A 23161-nucleotide genomic window follows, 5' to 3' on the forward strand; every position below is an offset into this window, starting at 1 on the left:
ATATTTGAATAATATGTTTTGGCTCTATTGTAATATTGTATACTGTTCACAAGCTAAAAAAAAATTATTAAATGAAAACAGAACATATAAAATAAAAGCCAATTCAAAGTGTTAATAAATTATATAATAGTATGTAAACAATGAATTACACTTATAAAAACATATTAAAAAGTTGAAAAACCCCTGCCCCGAGTAATCATTCTTGATTTTCACTTAAACTACAAGCTTGGTTTCCCCCCAGAAAGAGGAGACCTTTTCACACTCATGACAACACATTCTTACTTACAGATAATTCACTCAAATATTCTGTTTAATTAGCCCTCTCAGTGGTGAAGTGAGATTTGTGACAATAGTGCAGCACTGCAGGAGGTTGACACCACAGGACCGCTGCCCCGGGGCACTGCAAGAGGAGCTCTATACGTCACAGTGCACCTCTGCAGGGGAGTGCAGGGAAAACTATTGAGCTTCTGTACAGTGCATGACAAATTCCTTTAGAAATGAATATCCACTGTGTCTCTTGGATACACATCAATTAAACACAAAGGGACCTCACGGGAAGGAAGGGCCATTCGTCTCGACATGGTGATCTGAAGAGCTTTTGTCAGCATACACTCTTAAAAATAAAGATGCTTCAAAAGGTTCTTCAAGCGATGCCACAGCAAAACCATTTTTGGTTCTACAAATAACCATTCTTTAAAGAACCATCTCTTTCTTACCTTTTCGTAATCTGATGAACCTTCTTTCACCACAAAAAAACTTTTTTAAAACAGAAAGCTTCTTCATATGTTAAAGGTTCTTTATGGAACCTTTTTTAGACAAAAAGGTTCTTCTATGGCATTGTGATGCACCTTTATTTTTAAGAGTGTAACAGTAAGGTCTGCCCCAGATTTACTGCAGCACAGCAAGGGAAATTCATAGGTGTGTATAAAATAAAAGATCTCGAGAGATGTGGCACAATTAAATGGTGTTCAGTAAGAACAGGCTGATATAAGTGTTTCAGGTCTTAGCTTTACTAAATGAGTTTAAAGGAATAATTCACACAAAAATAAAAAATTGGGTGAAAATTTACTCACCCACAGTTAATCTATTAAAGGGGTCATATGATGCTTTTTTTAAAGATCATTATTTTGTGTATTTGGAGTAACAGAGTAACTTTAATGTTCAAAAAACACATTATTTTTCAAATACTGTACATTATTGTAGGTCCTCTATGCCCCGCCTCTCAAACGCGTCATTTTCTACAAAGTCACCTCATTCTGACAAGCGCAGTCTGCTCTGATTGGCCAACTGACCCAGTGCATTATGGTTGGCCGATCACCGCAGGCACTCGTCGGAAATGTAACGCCCCTTTCCATAATCGCAAGCTGCATCTTTCAAAATAAATCTAAAAACAGTTAATAATGTCCTCAGTTTTACCATCAGTTCAAGCCTGAAAGGGGAACAGAGTCGTGTGACAGAAACAGTGATGAAGCTTGTGTGTGTTTGCAGTACACAAGTCATGGACGGCTAAGACAGCTGACTCCACTGTGTGACCCCATCTCTCTCTCTCTCTCTCTCTCATACACACACAAACACGCAAAACTCTGCATTTGAACAGTCAATAGCAAAAACTTAAACTAATAACAAAACATACTTACAGTAGCTGATTCAGAAGCACCAGATTGTCCTAGCAAAGTCAGAAATACCTCCTCTCCTAGGTTCACCAAACGGTCATCCATAAAATGCGTTGCTGTTGTGTTGTAAGTAATCTTAAAGATCCCTAAATGCATCTACTTTCGGAAGGCCAAAAAAAGTGCTAGATACACACAGCATCTCCCTGACATGGCTGCTTCAACACTAACTGCGGTTACTGAAACCACGCCTTCTTTCTTTGCGTGAACATTTGGGTGGCATTACACAAATATTTCCACATAGTGATGTAGATATGTGGGGGCGTGTTTGAATGAGCCGTTTTAGGGGGGTGTGGCAGAGTCTTAACTTTGATAAAGAATATCTCTTTGGATTTGATACTTTAGTCTTTGCAACTTTACAGATCTTCTTCATGCACCAAGAGCTTGTAACACTCCAAAGAGAAAGGAAAAATTGAAATCGCATCATATGACCCCTTTAATTCCTCATAGGAACAGATTCTGAAAAATTTGTTTTTTTTGTACTTGTTTTTTCACTTGTACAACTGTTGCAAGAGTCTTCTATCCATAATATTGTTTTTTCCAGTGAAAAAGCTGAGAAATATGCACAGACCAAGCACCATTTGCAAGCACAAACAGTCCAAAACAAGTACGTCCGTGGATTAGTGGATACGTCAGTGTAAGAAAAAGGACATGGACATTTTTACTGGGGGAATCATTCATTATTATAGATAACTGGCTTTAAAGTTAAAATGGCGGATTTGTTTCTTACAAACACAGCTTTTCACTTCAGAAGACATTAATTGATAGACTGGAGTCATGTGGATTAATTATGCATTATTGTGATGCATTTATCAGCTGTTTGGACTCTCATTCTGACGGCACCCATTCACTTCAGAGGATCCACTGGTGAGCAAGTGATGTCATGCTAAATTTCAGCTAAACTTCATTTTCATTTTTGGGACAGCTTTACTCAGAGCAAAAACAAAATGAACAGGTAAAGCTTTTAAATCTATTAATTGCAATATATAGTTAAATCAGTACATATACAGTTAAATCACCCTCTGCCTAAATTATGTTGTTTTAACATTATGGTAGACCAACAAGAGTCTCATTCTCCCAAAAAAAAAAAAAAAAAAAAAAAAAATGCAGTACAGTTTTGACATTTTGAATTTTGAAAAAAGCTTTGAATGCAGTGCAGTTTTTTTGCCATTAGCTGATGGCCAGTATTTAACATCCTGACAAAATCATTATCATTTGATTTGATGATATACCACCAGTGATCATTTCTCATAATAGGTCAATTTTCTAAGATGGTGATAGCAGCGAATCATTGTTTAAAAAATGTGTAAAACAACAGCCAAACCACTGAATATTGCTTTATTAAATGTTATGTCTTCATCTGAAACTAGTCAAGGAACATGTTTGTCACTGTACATATGGGGTAGTTAGTGGCCTAATGGTGTGTCACAAATTATATGTTTATATATTTACCTCAATGGAGAATTCACCATCAGGAGCTTATATGCAACCATGCCGCAACAGCTATAGACTGTCTATACTTACTTATGCAACCTTTGTCTCTACCTTGATTTGGCAGTTATCAAAAGCCCTGACTCATCTATTTATCCAAACTTTAAAAAAAAGAAAAAGAAAATTACACAGAATCCCCTGTTATATAATGGAGTTAAATCTGACAAATTGCCTTAAGGGACATGAAAAACTGAAAGGGTGAGGCAAATGAATGAAATGCGCTTTCTGTGAAGAAACCAGTGACATAAGAGCGAGGTTCCAGCAAGGTGTGATGTTCTCACTATTTCACAATTCACATTACAGCAAACCAATAGGATCTGAATTATGCAAGTACAATACGGATGATTTATTCAAAGGATTAACCTCAATCAGACGCCAATAGGTGCAATTCATAGGTTGTTATTAAATAGAACTACAGAAACTAAAAACTTAAAAATCTTAAAAAGAATAGGCCTAGTTAACAAAATATGAAAAATCCGTCATCATTTACTCACCTTCACAACATTCCAACCTAGCAAAACTTTTTCTTCTGTGGAGCACAAAATATATTTTGAGAAATGTCTCAGTGTTTGTCCATACAAGTTACTAATGTAAGTCATACAGGTTTGGAATAACACGACTTTTATAATCCACAGAAAAAAATGTAAGTCATACAGGTTTGGAATAACATGAGGGTAAATAAAATGATGGCAGAATTTTTTGGGTGAATTAACTACAACACAGATGACAAAAAAATAAAAATAAAGTATTATTAAAGCATTACATTTTACTGTATTGAATCATTAGATACAGAAGTGGTATTTTTGAATCCAAGTTTAAGCCTCAGGGCTGGGCTCATTCAATCAGAATTTAAAGTTTGAGCCAACAGCATAATTATATATATATATATATACACATTTCACTGTAACTGCTTTGCGAAACTGTTGTTTATATATATATATATAATATATATATATATATTTGATATAAATTATATATATATATACACACACATTTCGCTGTAACTTCTCTGCGAAACTGTTGTTGCACTGCTGCTAAACTAAGTTTATGCACTCATTTGATATAAATACATTTTTGGTTTGCTTGCATCCATCAACTACCAAACCCCCAACTACCAAGACTCTTATTTAAAACAACAGCCTGTATATGCTCATTCTGTAAATAATAAGAAAAGACTTACAAAACAAATGTTTCCTCATGAAAAATCGAAAGAGACAGAAAAAGAGAACAGAGAATCAAAAATGGTTTGAAAAAGACTGAAACAGCATGAGCGAAAGTGATCATATTTTTTTTTTAGCTTCAAGGGACTAAATCCCATTTTGTCAGTGATCAGATGACTGAGAAAAATAAAAGAATAAAAAATAAAATAGAAAGAGGAAGAAAGACTTTAAAACCCTCTTGTTTTCCGAGTGGTGTGTTAGATAATGTTCTGTAATGTCAGGCTGCTGGTGTGTTAACATGCTCTTTCAAAAGAATCAAAAAAAGAAAGAAAAAAAAAAGAAAGAGGAAGAAAGACTTTAAAACCCTCATGTTTTTTTTTTTTTCCAGTGGTGTGTTAGATAATGTTCTGTAATGTCAGCCTGCTGGTTTGTTAACATGCTCTCTCAGCTTTACCATTTAATTACATGGTTCTCACTTTTCTTAGTTAAGCTCTGAGAAATCAATACAGTTAATTGCCAGTTTCTAAAACAATCAATTTCTCGGCATAATTGGATTGTGAAGAGCGACTTGTGCTGACAAATGCTAATTTAAACTAACATAAAAGCAATAGGAAAACAAAACAAAAAAAAAGCTTTAATTCAACTAGGGCAAATAATCAAGTCGCGATTTTCATGCGCATCTCGTCAGTAAAGCCGGCTCTGTGATTAGTAGTCGGCTCCAGCACTGTGATTAGACAGAGCCGTAGTTCAGTACACATCTCCAGCACTTGTTTTCATATTTACTAGACAGAGCCGTAGTTCACTGACAAGCCGGTTCCCGTGGACACAATATCGCATTTTTCAAAATCACAGGCGATTCATTGCGCATAGCTTGTCATGATTTTCAACCTTATAATTCATATATTGCCATGTGTAGTAGGGCTGAATCCACCCCATATGAAAACAGGTGACGGATATTTTACCGCTAATCGCTTTACTGATGAGAACACGCATGGAGCATGCGATTTCGTGCAGCCCTACTACTAATTTGCACAGCCCTAAACACAACCAAATACAAACAAAAACTCACAAAAACACATTAAAAAACATGCATGACAATCACATTCGATTATTTGCACAGCCCTAAATTCAACCCTCTATGCACAAAAGCTCATTAAAACACATTTATTAATGTATCAGAAGAAAAATACAACTATGAGGATCCATTGCCTTTAACTTCTCTGTACAATATTTAGGCATGTCCAAACCAAGCACAACAGATTTGTTTAAGCAAAGCATTCCACTCAAAAGAGTCTTCTGGCGCTTGACAGCCTGTGCTATAAAATACAGCTGCCACAATCCAGTCTGTGTTTCTCTGAGCTACATCTGTTCATCTAAACTGTTTATGAAATCCTGGATGTCTTTCAGTTTATATTTTATTAAAGGAATGGCTCAAAAAAGAAGAATCAATTCTCTTCTCAGAAACATTTGTTATCTTTAGCAAATGGGATCAAACTGACCAAATACACTGTCACTAATACTGTCACATGCATCTAGGAGATGTCACTGACCAGACAAATCCTTGGTCATACTTCATACTATACCACATGAATGGATATTTCAGGAATCATTTACACAAATATCCAAAGCGGCATTTACACTGTGAACAACTCTTAAGCAAATATTATTTGTAAATTCTTTGTAATTTCTGTAAATTCTAATACTCTTAAGCATTCTCTGAACGTTTTATTTCCATTACATTTCCAGCTATTCATGATTGCTTGGTAAAAATCATTTCATAGAGATTGCTGATGAAAATTTTAATTTGTACGTCAGGTAGCAAGTTTTTTTTATATTAACTATTGAACAATTTTGCATTTTAATGTACAAATCTTTCCAATGAGACCCTCATCAGACAGGCCTATGTTATCGAGATGGCTAGTGGAAAGTTTTGCTCTAGGATCAACATCCTGTTTATTAAATTTTTCAGAGCTGAGCAATATTATAAACATACGCCACTGCTCAAAAGTCTGGGATCAGTATGATTAATACTTTTATTTGCCAGGACATGCTAAATTGATCAAAAGTGACAGTGAAGACATTTATAATGTTACAAAAGATTTATATTTCAAATGAATGCTTTTCTTTCTTTTTTTCTATTCATTCCATAAAAATATTAAGAGTCATAGCTATTCTCAACATTGAGCAAATCAGCATGAATGAATTCTGAAGGATCATGTGACTGGAGTAATGCTATTGAAAACTCAGATTTGCAGGAATAAATTGCATTTGTAATATTTCACACTATTACTGTTTTTACTAGATTTACGATCGCATAAATGCAGCCTTGGTGAGCATGAAGAGACTTCAAATTTTACCAACCCCAAAGTTCGTAGTTCATATTAACTACACAAGACCTTTTGAGATTTAACAAATTTACAGTCCTCAGACATCATTTCATAATATTTCAGATTTTCCATGACCATGAAAATCCGACTGTTTATAAATTACTAATTTGTCATTTAGCTGTCACTTTTATCCAAAGCAGTTTACAGTTAGCCTAACCTAGAATCTTTTACTAGCCGATCTCACCTACTACTTATTTCCTTAGACACCATTTACAGTTGAGCAATAACGAATGGAAAGCATGCACCAATTACCAAAACCATTCATGATATTTAATGTGGCACAAACCATAAATGACCAGGTTGCATCACATGAGTCACAGATGATGAAATCAGGCATGAACCTGCTCACAACTTCCTCACATGCTTCACCATTTGTCACCTCTTCCATCACATTATTACTAACCTTGACATACCTCTCAAAGATAATAAAAACAAGCATCCCTTTATTTAATCACCCAAGATAAGAATGTGTAATATTTAAACCATCATATCACCAGGATACATAAAAGAATAGCAATTTTCTCACTGATTTTGATGGGCATACCATATACTTGATATTGTGTTGCTTTTAGTTTAATTAAACGTGACAATTTAACATAGTCTTGTTTTATTACACCTTAATTATATGGCGAGGATTATATCTCAAACCAGACAGGCTAAAAGCACGTGGTCTTTTTCAAAGAGCCTGTAATTCAACATCTAACGCTATGGCCCAAGATCAATAGCGCTAAGGCCATCCATATTTCAAAATCATGTCTTATATAAACTCATAAACCAAGTGATCATATAACAGCATCGCCTTTATTGTAGATATGAGCGACTCGGTTATAATCAGCCAGACTTCAACACAGTTGCATCGCATCTCAGGGACTGGAATCCTGAGGTACTGATGGGATGCGACTAGGACTTTATTATCATCATTTTTATTATTATTATTACGCTTTTTTGATACTAGGAAAATATCATATTTGCTATTTCAATAGACCACATGTATTATAAAACACACTGAGTCGTTATTTCTCACCTTTCCAGGAAGAAAAAAAATCGTTGTCCTTTTTCTGTAATTTCCCCTTGTGTTCTTTCGCGGTACCTGGAGTGTCCTACTTCAGCACTACTGAGGGTAAATACAGAAACAGCGACTTTCTCTGACTAAACACCTTCGACAAGACAGAGTCTTCTGGCTAGACTGGCTTATATGATGAGCAGGAGACAAGTGGAACGATTTTTCCCTATTATATAGCGACACACGGATATACAGACGGCACACGGGCACTGTGGCATTTCAACGCATGCTCAAAACAAACCCTGCTTATAAGTCCCGCCTTCTGATGACTCTCGGCCAATAGAATTGTTCACAGGCGGTGACGCAACACCCAGTCATCACTTTTGCCGGTGTCGTGCCTCCTGTGATTCCATAAGCCTGCTCAATGCTTCCTCCTTCACACGCCCCCTATCTGCCTCACAAGACTCCCATTTCTTCCGATTTGCTTTAAAAAATGGCGCCGCAAGTCCCTTTTTAAAAAACGTTTTGAAAGCACTGAACAGACATACTTACAACAAACAATATGCAATTATACAAATAGCAACCAACAAAGTTGGAAGTTTACGAAAGAGACGGAAAACACATGAAAATATATCTAAATTAAATAAGCTCACCTCTAAAATAATTTTGATAAATGATAATATTAAAATAAAAAGCTTTTTAGGCGCCCTCAGTCTCACGAAAGGCCATTCGTGGGGGTTCTCGGCGCCCCCTTCCGGTCTGCAGGCTGAACTGCGTCATTACTTAATTGACCTACATTCTGTAACCATTACGTGATGACGTGACACCAATGATCCGAGCTGCACTTTCCACATGACAAAACAGTGAGAACTGTAAGCTTGGAAAAGCAGGTTTTAATTTAAGCCGGTGCTATTTTAATTATATTTTTTTTGACCAGTGCATTACCAAACTGGCTTAAACTTTTAAAGAACACAGGCCATCCAGGGAAATACAAGTACATTTTCAACAGGACTGAATAAAAATAACATCCTCATTACCAAACATCATCATTACAAAGCAAATTATATCGCTGATTATGACAGAGGGCCACTGAAGATATTGTAGAAGAAGAGTTTGTTTGCATTTCTCTATACTTACATAGGACAGATGACTGAACGTGAAAAACAGCACTGAATAAAGAACTTTATTATTGGTGTTAACAGAGCAGATTTACACTAGAAATGAAAATATTCAAGGAACTGCCTACATGCAGTTTCTAGTATTTAGAAACTACTGCAGTGAAACATGGACGTTTTCGAAATATGCACAAACAGGCTATGTGTTCTCTAAAAATGTTTACAGTACCTTCAATATGACTGTACTGAGTACAGTGTACTCCCCCTAGTGGTGTTAATAGGTTATAAATGTATGATATTTGGTTTGCAAAGGGTCAAAAGAGTGTTATTTTTTCAGGACAGCTAAATAGTTAATTACCACAGAGAAAGAAAAAGGTTTATTTTTTAATTTATTATTTGTTTTAAGCAGCAGGGAAGAAGAACAAGGAATGAGGAAAAGTGTCTGAAGCATTGTAACTTTACTAAGCATAAAAATAAAAATTAAGCATAAAAATGCATAAAAATTAATGCTGTAAGAAAGAAAGAAGCAAGTGGTCTACCCATGTTTAGTACACAATGTATAATCCAAGCTGTGTGATCATGTTTGATGGCTTATCCTAATTCCTCTTGGGCCTATACATAGTGTAAATATATTTATATTCAATAAGTTATTTGTTAAAATTATATTTAATTTAGTTGTTTCACTTTAAACATTATTTTATGTATATTTACTGTTAATTTTATAAGAAATATGAAGTATTGTCTAAACTTCTACAGTACCTTAAATTCATATGTCGATCGTGTCTTCCGTAATTTAATATTTGCACTTAAGCTATAAATGGCATGAATCAATAATTGTATTTCTGGTCAGAAATGCACACACAGGAAGGGATGTCACTCCTGGAAATAGCAGCAGGTGAGAGGAAGACCTGAACAGATGGGGGAAAAATCCCAGTTAGCTATAGTGCTTTCATAATGCACCAACAAGAACTAGACAGTGTTGACTTCTCTTCTTCCTGCTTATTTAAGAGCTCATGGCCTGAATCAGTGGCTAATCTATTGTGCTAATTGATGGATGTAGGTTAGTGGGTCTATGGGCCTCGCTCAGATTTGACATGTTGTATTATTTTCTTCTTTTAGTTGACATTTCAAGGAATCCCATAAAAGCTGTGATAAGATAGAAATGAGAGATGAAAGATATTATGGGAAACCTGAAGATGACCAACTAATAGAAATGATACATGAGAGGAGGGTGAAAAGTATAGAAAAGATTATATTCCACAGTCAGACACCCAAAGCAGACAAAATGGAGACGTGTCTCCAGCATGAGCCAGATCACACGCAGACTTCCATAAACATAGCAGATGGGAATAAGCATTTCTGTAAGGAAATTCTATTCCGTGTAAACACATTTACAGCCATACCCACAGATATTTAGTTTCAGATCACTGTGTTAAGGTGCAAATCTTTCTCCCTTTTCCTACTTGGGATCAGTTTGTATTATTATCATGCATGGGATTTAATAACCGGCACCTTTCTGATCTCCATTTACACGTGCAAATCAAACACACACACACACACACACACACACACACACACACACACACACACACACACACACACACACACACACACACACACACACACACACACACACACACACAGACTGAAGGTCCGATAAGAGTGGCCTGTTTCAAGTAAAGCACTTACTGAAAATCAGTGACTCTCAAACTTTGAGCATAATATTCAAAGATCTTAATATTACAAAATTAGTAATATATCAGTAATATTAACAATTTATTTTAAATACTTTCAAGCAGTGTTATTTTAATATTACTGATATACAATTGTAGAATTTGTTAATATTTTGAACTTTTTTTTCATTTTTATATTATATTATTTTCTGTTTTCATTTTAAAGTTTACAATTAAAATTAAAAGTGTAAATTTACATTTAAAATTAATAGTGGGCACCGCCACGCTGGTTGCGAACCACTGTTTTACAGTAAAATTACTCACTGTAACTGGCTACACGACACACACGTTCCTGTCTTTCTTTTGAAGTGAGAAGTCATTATAAGCATCAGTAACATTAACAGAAACACTGGTTTTGATCAAGAGTAGTGCATCTTTTATTCGTTGGACATTAAACTATCTGCTCCAACTAAACAAACAAACAAAGAACAAATAAATAAGAGCTTTTAGATAATTTAGGTGTTGCTACTGAGTGAACTGAAATCAGACTTTGAACTTTGAACCTTTACTATAACTTCACCTTCATCATAGTATTTGTTCATTTATAGATGAGCAATAATTTCTCACATCACCAAATAGAAGGGGATTGTTGCGTAAGATTAAAAGCTATCCATATTCCTGATGATATGATTGTCATATAAGAAGGAGATTCCCATCGTTGCCCATTGTATACTATACTTGGTGAAGCAACATGTAACATTTACAAAGCAATATGTGGAAAAAAGTAAAAAAGAAGGATAAACCAGCCTCTCGTACAGTATCTCAGTCTGCTTTATATATATTTATATATATATATATATATATATATATATCCAATTTATATATATATATCCATATTTTTTTTTTTTTTTTTAATGAACATAATAAAACTTGTAAACCACATTTTTAATAATCTGGAGATGTCCGTTCATGCCCAAACCCTGCATTCCATTAGACGCAGCCTGACAAATAAATACATTTCTGAAAATAAAACACATACTTCTATACTTCTAAAATGCCTATAGTGTAAATATAACTTTAAATATACCTCATTGCTGTGCAAGAATCAAATGTGACCAAACAAATCACCCTGGCCCCACTGATATGTGCAATACAGGTTTGAGCAGAACTTATAAACACAGGTACACCACTGTATGTAACTTCACGCATACAGTTGCTTTAGTTTGCTTACAGTCTTCTGTGGGACCTACTGGCTTACAAGGAAGAAAATGTACAACTTTGTCAGTCTTCATGCAAGTAAATGACAAATATCTCACATATTTGGACAGACATGCTTCAGGTCGGTTTTCATCACATCTATTTTGTTCTTTTGGTGAGTTTTACGTGTAGTTTCTGGTGTGCTTCAAATCGTCATTGGTGCTGGACCTTCCTTTGGGTCCCTTGAAATCCATAGTTGCTGTACTCTCCTTCAAACTATGGTATCTGGGAGGTTGAGATTGAGTCTTGTAATCTCCCTCAATCATAAGGCAGAAGATAGCAGTCCAGAGTGGTGATGGTTTTTTATGGACGTTAGAGAGTCCATTGGAATCCATCAACCAGTGATACAAAACATGGCTTTGCTACTTCATTTGTTCATTCAGATCAGAAAGTTCCACCACATGCTTGCCAGTATTTTGCAACTGGAAGGATCCCAGCCGTCCAGGCTTTTCTTTTTAAAAGTAGTCCTGCTGTGAAGTACAAACTGTGACGCCATACTGTAGGCTATGTGTTGGTCTATACGATTCTACGGAGTGCAGCAGGCATGGGAGTAGTGCTACAGGACAAGACAGAGAGTGACTGCTGTGCTAGGTTGATATATAGACATGTGGAGAGAACTGGATTGGGTGATTTCAGTTCTATCTTAGCATCGCACCGACCCACTCCCTACATAAAACACACAAACAAATACATGCATGGAGTTCATGATGTTTTCATCCTGGAAAGAAGAAGAAGAATCAATTATGACAGTTTGAAATAGTCAGTTCAAATATGGTATGACGTCAATGATGTCAAATGTTTTACGAACCATACACACAATTTGTTTTTACATTGAACTGAATGTGTTTAAGTATTTGTTTTTCATACATTTTTGCACTGAATATGGTCTAAATAGTGATGATTTTAGGAACATGAACAGCATTGAAATGAATGCAATATTTTGTGTAAAACTGGTTTTATGAATTATTTATGTGCATTTTGCATTGAATTTATTGCATTAATTCATGGTTTTACAGACTATTTTCATACATTCTTGCACTGAATACAAAGTGATCATTTAAAAATGGCTATACAATTTACATAAAAAATATGCGTAAATCTTCACATTAGACTGAATGTGATCATTTACATAAGAATGGTTTTATTAATATTTATGTAATTTGGACATTGAATTGAATGTGATAATTTTCATGAAAATGGTTTCACAAATTATTTAATTACATTTTCACATTGAACTGCATGTAATGATTTGCAGAAGAGAACAATTCAGGTAAATTTTCCCATTGTAAGTGATAATTTATGTAACGATGGTGAGTAAATACTAATTTCAACTTACCTTCTGACAGGTCTCAATAAACTCCTCAATAGTGACCACACCATCTCGATTTCTGTCCATTTTCTATAAGAAAATGTAGTAAGCGTAAAAGATCTTAAAAGGATACTCCATCCCAAAATGAAAATTTTGTCATTAATCATGTCATTCCAAACCTGTAAAAGCTTTGTTCGTCTTCAGAACACAATTTAAGATATTTTGGATGAAAGCCGGGAGGCTTGTGACTGTCCCATAGACTGGCAAGTAAATTACACTGTGAACGTCCAGAAAAGTATGAAAGACATCGTCAGAATAGTTCATCTGCCATTCATCAGAATACTCAGTGATTCAACCGTAATATTATGAAGCAACGAGAATACTTTTTGTACGCGAAGAAAACAAAAATAACAACTTTATTCAACAATTTGTCTCCTCTGTGTCTCTCCACATCACTGTAGCGCCATTTTGTCAGCCGCGCCGCACAGATGCACTGTTTTCATTCAAATCAAAATGTAAATACTCATAGAAAACGTACCCTTGTGTCGTGGCTGACACAGAATAGCGTACGCTGCTTGCGTTCATCAGATATTCTCCAAAATGGTGCTACGGTGATATGGAGACACAGAGGAGGCGAATTGCTGAAAAAAGTAGTTATTTTTGTTTTCTTCGCGTACAAAAAGTATTCTCGTTGCTTCATAACATTACGGTTGAACCACTGATGGCAGATGGAGTATTCTGACAATGCTTTTCATACTTTTTTATACTGGACCTTGACAGTGTAATTTACTTGGCAGTCTATGGAAGAGTCACAAGCCTCCCGGTTTTCAATTTAAATATCTTAAATTGTGTTCAAAAGACGAATAAAGCTTTTACGGGTTTGTAATGACATGGGGGTAAGTGAATAATGACAAAATTTTCATTTTGGGGTGGAGTAACCCTTTAAGACTCTGGTAAGATTGTGTGCATTGATTTTATATTGTCTTCATATTGTTAAATGTGCTGGTACCTGGAAGAACTTTTCCACATGTTCAGATGGAGCTTCATCTCGCACACTGGGGTAGGTATACCTGCCCATCATGTCGTAGATTGACTTCATGATTAACAGCATCTCCTACAGACACACACACACACACACACACACACACACACACACACACACACACACACACACACACACACACACACACACACACACACACACACGCACGCGTGTCACTCATAACTATTTGAGTCTACTTGACAAAAGCATCAGTGATGGAACAGCTGGAGCATTAGAACATAAAGGTTTAGCAAGCACCTCTTTAGTGATGTATCCATCCTTGTTGATGTCATAAAGGTTGAAAGCCCAGTTGAGCTTTTCAGTGACAGATCCTCTCAGCAACACGGACAGACCAATCACAAAGTCCTGCCATAGAGAGTAGAGAGTGGACAATGAAGAAATAATAATAAAAAAATACAAAAATGAGGGTGATAAAAAAACAAAAACAAAGCTGTGATTATGGATATTCTCACCTCAAAACGAATTGAGCCATTTCTGTCAAGATCAAATGCATTAAACAGGAAGTGGGCATATGTGGTGGCATCTGAGGGAATAACAACAGAAAAACATCCGAAACTTCCAATTAGTCCCAAATCAGAATTCATGCAAAACCAATAAACACATTTACTGAAACGTATGTATTTACCCCCTTGGGGAAAGAACTGAGAGTAGATGGTCTTGAAAGTTTCCTCATCAACCAAACCACTTGGGCACTCCTTAAATGGAAAGAGAGGCACATCTAATTAAACATTTAATTAAACAGATAATAGACTAATTCTCACTGTGCCACATCGGCAGCTCCTGAAAGCTTTAAATGAGTGCATTGTGCTAATTTTCTGTCCTATATAGTACACATCTGCTAATACAAACAGAAAGAACAACATTTTCAACTCCAAAGCTCTTCATTAAAAATGAACTGTATCATTTTTTTAAGAAATAATTAAAATACTACTACTACTGTCTGCAATTGGGTTTTCACCTGGTGGACAATAAAATGTGTTGGGGAAAAAGAGACTTATGTTAAGTGAGTCATATCTAGGGATGATAATATCATAGAGACTTAGACTATTTTGCCCTGATGGATCAGTAAGAAACCATCTAGAATACTCTGGAAACTGTGTTAGTGAGTCAAGTGGATAAATGTAAAGAATTTGAAAAATCTGTCCTTTTGCAGTTCTGTTAGGAGTTAAATTTCTAATTTAATGCTCAACATAAAAAAAAAAAAAAAAAATCACATCATTGATTTATTTCTTTTAAAATTGTATCAAATTGCAATATTCAGTCTTGATAGTTTGTCCCACCACAAAGTAAGCAACCTACCACAAACATTTATTTGCTCTCTCTCTTGCACAGATACTCACATTTTTGAAGCCCCTATAAAGGGACTGCAGCTCCTTTTTGGTGAATTTGGTCTGAGCCTGCAGCTGCTCCAGACCCTCAGGCTGATGTCGCACCGTGGACAGCTCGAGGTCACTGTCACTGCTGTCTATGGGAGAGAAAGTGAAAAAAAAAAAAAAAAAAAAGAGAGAGGAAGAGGGGGAAAGCAGAGAGATAGAGAGGGAAGGGGTCGGGAAAGGGGTGAGTTTATGGGATGCAAGACGGGATGGGGTGAGAGAACATTTCAAAGAGGGAGACAGTGGTTGCGAGGAGAGAAAGAGGAAGAAAAAGGGGAGTAAAAGCAAAAGAGTTAGCATAAAAGTCAAAGATGTGCAGGAAGAGGAAAAAGAAAGAAATGGAGGTTTGATAGACAGGGTATCACTTTCTTTTTCAATGTAACTGACTCTTGACGTCAATGTGAATGACTTTAATTTAGGGTTCAGGGTTCCCATACTGTTAGACTTCTTGCTGGATTTAAGTGTTTGTTTCTTCTGAGCTCTGCTAGTGTTTGGATATGAGCTAGCAAAGTCAATCACATAATGAAGAAAGCACCCCACGAAAAGAAAAGGAGATAGACCAAATAACAAACAGAAGAGACTAAACTAGACAGGTGCTTACACTCACCGTCTTTACAAAAACAGATATAAAGTGAGATAGGGAGGCACAAGGAGGACAGAAAGGGTCAGAGAAAGTGAGAGGAGAAAAAAGAGAGAAACAGTCAAGTCAAAAAATCCACAAAAAGCAATCACTAAAAAAAAAAAAAATCATCTAAGTACTTTAATTAATCGTGGTAATTGAGCAATCACTAAAAAAAAAAAAAATCATCTAAGTACTTTAATTAATCGTGGTAATTGAAATGAAGATAAAATAAAATAAAAATATTAGATGAAAAACTACTTTTAAAAACCTTAAACAAAAATTTTAAATGTTGCTTTGACACCTAACAAAAATAAAATAAGTTGAAGTTGAAGTACTAAAATTACTAAAACTAAAATAAACTAACTAAATATACATTTAAAATGACCAAAGCACATAACAAAATGACTACAATTTAAATGAAATTTAAAATGGAAAATATAAAAATAATTTTAAATATTAATAAATACTATAATAGTATGTAAATAATATTAAAAGAGCACAGCAAATAATCCTGTGATGCTTTAGGGAACAAAAGTTAATTCTAAACAGACATTTCTTGAAAACGCAAAGAACTGGAAAATCCCTCAGAAATTGGGGGGGAGAGAGAGAGAGAAAAAGGAATTTTCCAGGTTAAATACAATCCATCTGGCATGCTGTTAGTTACCAGACATAAAACTAAATAAAACAAAACACTTTTTCTCAATCAGTACTTTTGTTTTCCAGTAAAGACAAAAAAATCTAAACATGCTTAATACAATATAAATGTATTTAAGAAGCAAAAACATGACAATAACACAATATATGTACAGTACTGATAATAAATTAAAACTAGTGACTTTTAAGTACAAAAAAGAGGGTAAGTAAAATCAACTACATTCAAGATAAATTCTCTGAATATTACAAGCAACTTTGCCTCTCAAATAAATGTATTTTGTTTTAGGAAGATTAGATATTTTGTCTGAAATACCACAAATGCTGTCACAAATGCTGAAACAATCTTTAAATATCATCTATATACAATATCTCCATTTTGCAATCCCTGAAATGATGTTTGCTGTTTTCTATCTCTTTCTCTCACCTGTCTCAGTAATGTCTATGAGTCCAAGCAGATGCATGAGTTTGAGAAACATGATGACCAGGCAGACAATGCCCACAGTCTGTAACCCCTCAGTGTCCCATCTCACACTCATCCTGACACTCTGTCCCTCAACACTCTTTCACAGCACGTCTTGTTCTTCCAGCTCAGTCCTGTTTTAGAGTGTTAATTCCACGAGCTTCATAAATGACACATAAGTATCCTAGAAAGCCGACAAGGTAACTGAGGTAAAAAGATGAGCAGATGTCCTGTTTCGAGAAACATCTGTCACACTTTTTGGAAAAGTCAATAAAAAAAAGCATCTTATGCTGATGTCATCTTGTCTTAGTCTTGTGTCCAAAATGAATTTGGAGTCCAGATATACGCTGGTAACTCTCCTCTCTTATTATTTCTTTGCCTCTGTTCTTCTCACATCTATTTAAAAGTTCACTCTGACACAATTTTCAAAGGGAATTGAGAAAACTCCCACTCAGGAGACAAGGTTGTCCCAATTAGATTTAGACACAACCTCAACATGAACTTTGACATGATGATAAAAAAAACAGACATCTTGTTTCTGCTTTAAATGAGTCAACACAGCAAATCATCACGTTCTGTGGTATATCTTCATCCTCAGAACTGCAGTTCAAATGAAAGTTCCTTGACTAAAGTAAAAAGATTTTATGGCTTTGATTGGACTGGAATGGACATCTAATATTTGAAGTTGTTGGAACAGATGCACACTCACAAGGTGCCCTAAATCCTGCTTCCCCTGTCTTGTGAACCAGTTTCCCACGATTAATTGTTCTCTCTGTATTTCAGCCTTTGTGATATGACTGTGATCTACAGAGACTGTTCTTCATTTATCCTTCTATTGGCAGCATTGTTATTCAGTGCTCTCTTTCCAAGAGTGATCTTTTAAATTCTGCCATGCACAACAAATTTATGACAACGAAAACCATTAGCAAAACCATTAACTACTGTTCTAAAGTTTGGGGTCTTTAGGATTTTTTCAAAAAAGGTTTTTAAAAGAAGCGTTTTATATTCACCAAGGCTGCATTTATTCGATCAAAATACAGTAAAAAATAACAACATTGTGAAATAATATTACAAAAATATGTTTTAATATATTTTAAAATGTAATATATTTCTGTGATGGAAGAGCTAAATTTTCAGCATCCATTACTCCGGTCTTCAGTGTAACATGATCCTTTAGAAATCATTCTAATATACTGATTTGCTGCTCAAGAAACATTTTATTATCAATGAAAACAGTTGTGCCGCTTAATTTTGTTTGTGGAAACAGTGATACGTTTTTTCAATCCGGGATTCTTCAATTAATAGAAGGTTCAAAGGGAGCATTTCTTTTAAAAAGAAATCATTTATTACATCATAAATATCTTTACTGTCATTTTTGATCAATTTATAGCAAGTTTGCTTAATTTCTTGCAAAAAATAACTTTTGAATGGCAGTATATATTATACATTGTATTCCTTTTATGCCGAGGCGAGAGACAATGCTGCAATTTGTGATCCCTAAATCCCAATGGCCGTCAACAGATAAATGCTTTTTAGAACCAGAATGTCTAACCACGCTAACCTTGACCCCTTGGTTTCTCGCTTGAGCTCATCACCCGAGTTTGAGATCATGTAAAGAAGCATCGCCCTCTAGTGGCCAAAGCTACACGTCTGCGGTGCACAACAGTCAATTTGCATTAAACTATGAGCAGAGACTTGCAAGTTGAACCAAATAATAGTTGACAGATCATATTCCTCTCATGCAACAAAGCTGGCACATATTGACCATTATGCATGCTTCCCTTCAAAAGTAATACTTCAGTGTCACTGGTTATGTATTATAGTCACACCAGCAGAAGCCCAAAATAAACTTCACTCTCCTGAAACACGGCTCTCAGGAATAGTCAGAGCTGTAGTAAGTGATGCCACTTAGCTAAAAATAGCCCCCTGCTGATTCGTTGGGTGGTCCGGCTCACGGGCCAATGCTGGAAGAAGATTTATGTATAGGTTACAGGAGGCACTCAGACCCTTCCAAATGATCAAGTGTTTATTTGCATAACTGTCTGTTATAAAAAGTGATGTGTTATGCCTATACTGTTAGCACTTATACCGTATATCCTTGCTGAAAAAACTGGATACACCAGCCTTAAAACTGCTGGATTTAGGTGGTTATGTCCACTTAATTGGACATGTGATTGATTCTCGTTAATAATAGTGACCAATCACCTCTGTTCCTGAAAGTCAAACAGACACGAATGCCAAGACAATTAAAGGAAAACCAGACAAAAATGTAGAGAACACTGGAGAAAATAAAAATATCTACAATCTCAAGCTTTGTGACTCCAGAGGAAGTGCATCTATATGAAGGTGCTGACTCTGATCTGTACTTTCAGAAATGATTGGTGGATATGATCTTGTGATGAAGTGAGGGGTGAGATGGAAATGGACAGTGCCCTTCAGGACCCAGTACAGAGACCAGCGGACCCATTTTTAGGCAGCCGTAAAAGAAAGCCTGTTCAATACAGCATACATAATGAATGAAGGGTAATGTTAGACTGGGTTTTGATTCAAAGAGAGAAAGCGTGTGTGTGCGTGAGTGTGCATGTGTGTGAAAGAGAGAGAGAGAGAGAGAGAGAGAGAGAGAGAGATAATGCAGTGTTCATAACATTCTCAATAAGTTACTTTTATGTTTTTGAGTATGTTGTAAATAATAAGAAAAAAATTAAATAAAATCTGGACGCGTTGTTTGTGCAAAACAAATAGCATTCTAGCACATCATAAACCTAAACAATAAAAAGTTTCCTATAACATTTATCATTAATAACAGACACACTCACACAGATATAATCAGCTATTTAGGTAGTTATACATTAAGTCCATGAACATTCTTTTTTTTTTTTATTAAATCAACTTCAAGAGTTTGGGTTAAAATTTAAACAAATGTATAAAGAAACATCTGTATTTTTCTTATATTAAATTTTTTGTTCTTATTTAACTGAGCACCATTTCATAGTTTTTACACCATTTTAATCACGTTTTTTTAAGTGCAACATTTAGCAGATTTTCCATTTAGTTTCCTAATTAATAAGGTCATAAAAGCAGCAAGCATAATAATTATGAAAGAATTGACTAAATGCTGCTGTTAATAGTTTTAGATGGAGTATAATACATGTATGTCAACTTAATTTCATGTCAGATGGAATATAGCATGTCAAATTTATTTCACTTCTATTTCATGTAAGCTCCTGATTTAAATGAGGATATTCAATTGTTTTTATAATAACAATCAGCTAATTATAATTTATAATTGGCAAATAATATGTAAACTAATTATGATTACTCCTCCTCCTAAAAGAAACTTTTTAGAATTTAATAAAATAATTATTTGCTCTATTTGTGAATTATTATTATTTATTTTTTTTACCTTTAAGATAATTCCCAAAAAGAGGTTATGTCAGATTTTACATTTCTAAGAACAATGTTGTCACCAAATTATCCCAGTGATACATTCCTACTGTAACACTCGGTTTAAGATCTGTGTATTTGTTGTGTTTATTTCTGCATACAGCACAACAAACATTGTGATACAATAGTTCATATTTTCTCCCACCAGCCACATAAGACCCAATGACCTTCAAAACTCACAAGCAGTGTAAACTCAACAGGAACAATCTATCTATGCATTGAAAAGTACTGTAAAAGCGCAATACTCTTCCTTGACTTTAACACAAACATCATAACATTACTAGAAAAGAATCATCAGATTTGTTATATCTATCTTCGGGATGCACCTGATGCAACCCCAGCCCCACGGGCCCCATTGGTCAAGCAAATCACCATGACAACAAAGGGGAGGACCTCAGTTCTAGAATGCTCCTTACCTTCCAGTGACATGGGCTCCAGAATGCCGAACTGTTTGAGAACAGCCACAAACAAAATGATGACCACTCCGATGGCAAACAGCTCCATTCCCTGAATACCCATGACTGCGCTGATTTTTGGCTCTTGGCACAAGAGCTTCTAGAGCTACTGGAAGTATTAATCTGCTAGTGTGTATACTAACACAGGACAAAACCAACTGGCCGATATAGCATGGTGCCAGATGCAGAGTGTCTCAAAAAGAAAGATTCATTTCATTAGTTCCTTTAGAAGAATATTTAAAAGGAAAATCAGGGGATATTTTTGGCAGAACGTCAAGCTAGCAGTGTGCATGGGAAAAAGAGTCCAGTCTAGTTACACTTATTTTGGAGATGAGAAGAGAAGTCAGTGTTTCCATGTTAGGTCATTCTTCTTGAAAGCCCCATCGCATAAATAAAGAGCTGGATTGCAGTTCTTGTACATAGTCCAGATGTGTAAAAGCCATCCTGGGCCGCAAATGTTATTTGCAAGTGTCAACAACAGACAAGAGCATTTCAAACTCTGCCGTGAAGAAGTGCTGCGGCGACGCTGCGATATTCAAGATTGTTGATTCAAAGGTGCATGTTTTGGTGTGAGACAGGAGAGAATGGAAATTCATTCAATAGATCCAAATGAGTACAATGTGGAATTGCGACTTGGAAGCTACGGACACACTGCACTGATTTTGCTGTTAAAACGATCATATTTCATTTCAAGTCCTAAGTGGCTTTTAAATCCGGGTTCTGTTGATGTTGACACAGAAATTTGAGACTAATGGGCACCCTAGTGCCTCAAACTGGAATCATTTGTCTATGTAGAGGTCACAGAAGTAATAATCACTTTAGTTATACGCAGGATCAACATCTGGCACTGCCTCGGTCACTGCGACAACCACTGAGATCGCATCTCGAATCCTGATCCAAAGCGTTTGGTGGCCTCCTGCTTGCATGCTACACCAGGTTAGTGCAAATCTGCAAAAAAGCTACAAGGTACTTCCCGTGGCAGTGGCAAAAATACATCAATCCTTCACAGATTGGGTGGATCCATCTTTAAGTGGGTGCAAATCCCCTGAAGCTCTCAATTCTTAGCCCGTGAAACCTTTCAAACGGCCCATTAAGTTCGGTGATATGTCTTGGGAGTGGTCCTGAAGAATGCGGTTACTCGTCTCCTCCTTCTCATGTGTTCTGCCGTCAGTCAAGCGCCCTCATCTTTTCCCTCGTCTGTTTCCTCAGAGTCAGCATCAAGTGCTTTTGTCTCTTCTTTCAACTTGTACTGTACAGTTCACGTTCTTCCTCCCTCCCTCCCTTGCATCTCTTGCCCTCTCTTGTCCCGTAATAATCTGCAGTGGGCAGTTTATCTTCACCTCTCTGTCCATCCCACCCCTTCTTCCGTGTCTCTTTCTCTCTGCTCATCTATGACTACTCCATCCCTTCTTTTATCCATCGCTCACTTTCCAAGCCTTACTACCCCTGACTGCAAAGTCAGACTCTTGTGAGGACTGGTCCTTTTTCCCTGACCACAATCCCTTTCTCACTTTTTTCTCTCTCTCTTTTCCTTCCATCCTTTCTGCCAGGGGACTTGGGGAAAAGTCACATTTCCAAACAGGGCAGAAAGCAGCAGAGAGGGAGAGATACTAAGGGGATCATATTCCAGGGACGCCCTCCCCTACCGATTTCCCAGCCTCCATCCACCCACATATCTGTTCCATCTGAAGCACTTTCTTTCTCTTCTTCCTCGCGAGTGAAGCAAGGCAAGGCCTCTGTGTGGAATGGGACAACCAGAGGAGATAACATTAGCTCAAGGGTTTTCCTGTTTATAGTTTAGTGAGAGAGGAAAGGAGAGAGCTATAATAGCTCAGTTAGATAAAGGAATCAATAAAGCCTTAATGGTAGCTTTAAGTCAACCAAACACAAGGTGAGATCTTTCTACTGCCAGCATCCGCTCATCTTCTCTCACACCACCCCCTTCTCCACCTTTTTCTTGTTAAAAGAACCATAAAAAGATGATGAATGTCAGAAATGAAAACAGGAGAGAAAAAAAGCAAATGT

At 36.0% G+C, this 23161-nt stretch overlaps 2 protein-coding genes across 3 annotated transcripts in view; both read right to left on the reverse strand.

Moving 5' to 3' along the window:
- LOC109074691 (solute carrier family 23 member 2-like) overlaps positions 1–8020 on the reverse strand; it is a 30404-nt gene extending 22384 nt beyond the window's left edge. The window contains exon 1 of one of the 2 annotated variants that reach the window (XM_042762551.1): positions 7733–8020. The gene's annotated coding sequence lies outside the window, so the exon portion shown is untranslated. The remainder of the gene's footprint in view (positions 1–7732) is intronic. The other variant, XM_042762552.1, reaches the window with a different exon arrangement.
- Positions 8021–12399: 4379 nt separating this feature from the next.
- Positions 12400–23161, reverse strand: part of LOC109070172 (calsenilin-like) — a 48661-nt gene continuing 37899 nt past the window's right edge. The window contains exons 3-10 of the mRNA XM_042763040.1: positions 16109–16111; positions 15469–15593; positions 14754–14823; positions 14581–14651; positions 14366–14473; positions 14075–14179; positions 13093–13155; positions 12400–12474 (exon numbers count right to left, since the gene is read on the reverse strand). Coding sequence (XP_042618974.1) covers positions 12400–12474; positions 13093–13155; positions 14075–14179; positions 14366–14473; positions 14581–14651; positions 14754–14823; positions 15469–15593; positions 16109–16111 — 620 coding nt within the window. The remainder of the gene's footprint in view (positions 12475–13092; positions 13156–14074; positions 14180–14365; positions 14474–14580; positions 14652–14753; positions 14824–15468; positions 15594–16108; positions 16112–23161) is intronic.

This window comes from Cyprinus carpio, chromosome A8 (assembly GCF_018340385.1).
Source record: "Cyprinus carpio isolate SPL01 chromosome A8, ASM1834038v1, whole genome shotgun sequence".
Classification (NCBI taxonomy): Eukaryota; Metazoa; Chordata; class Actinopteri; order Cypriniformes; family Cyprinidae; genus Cyprinus; species Cyprinus carpio.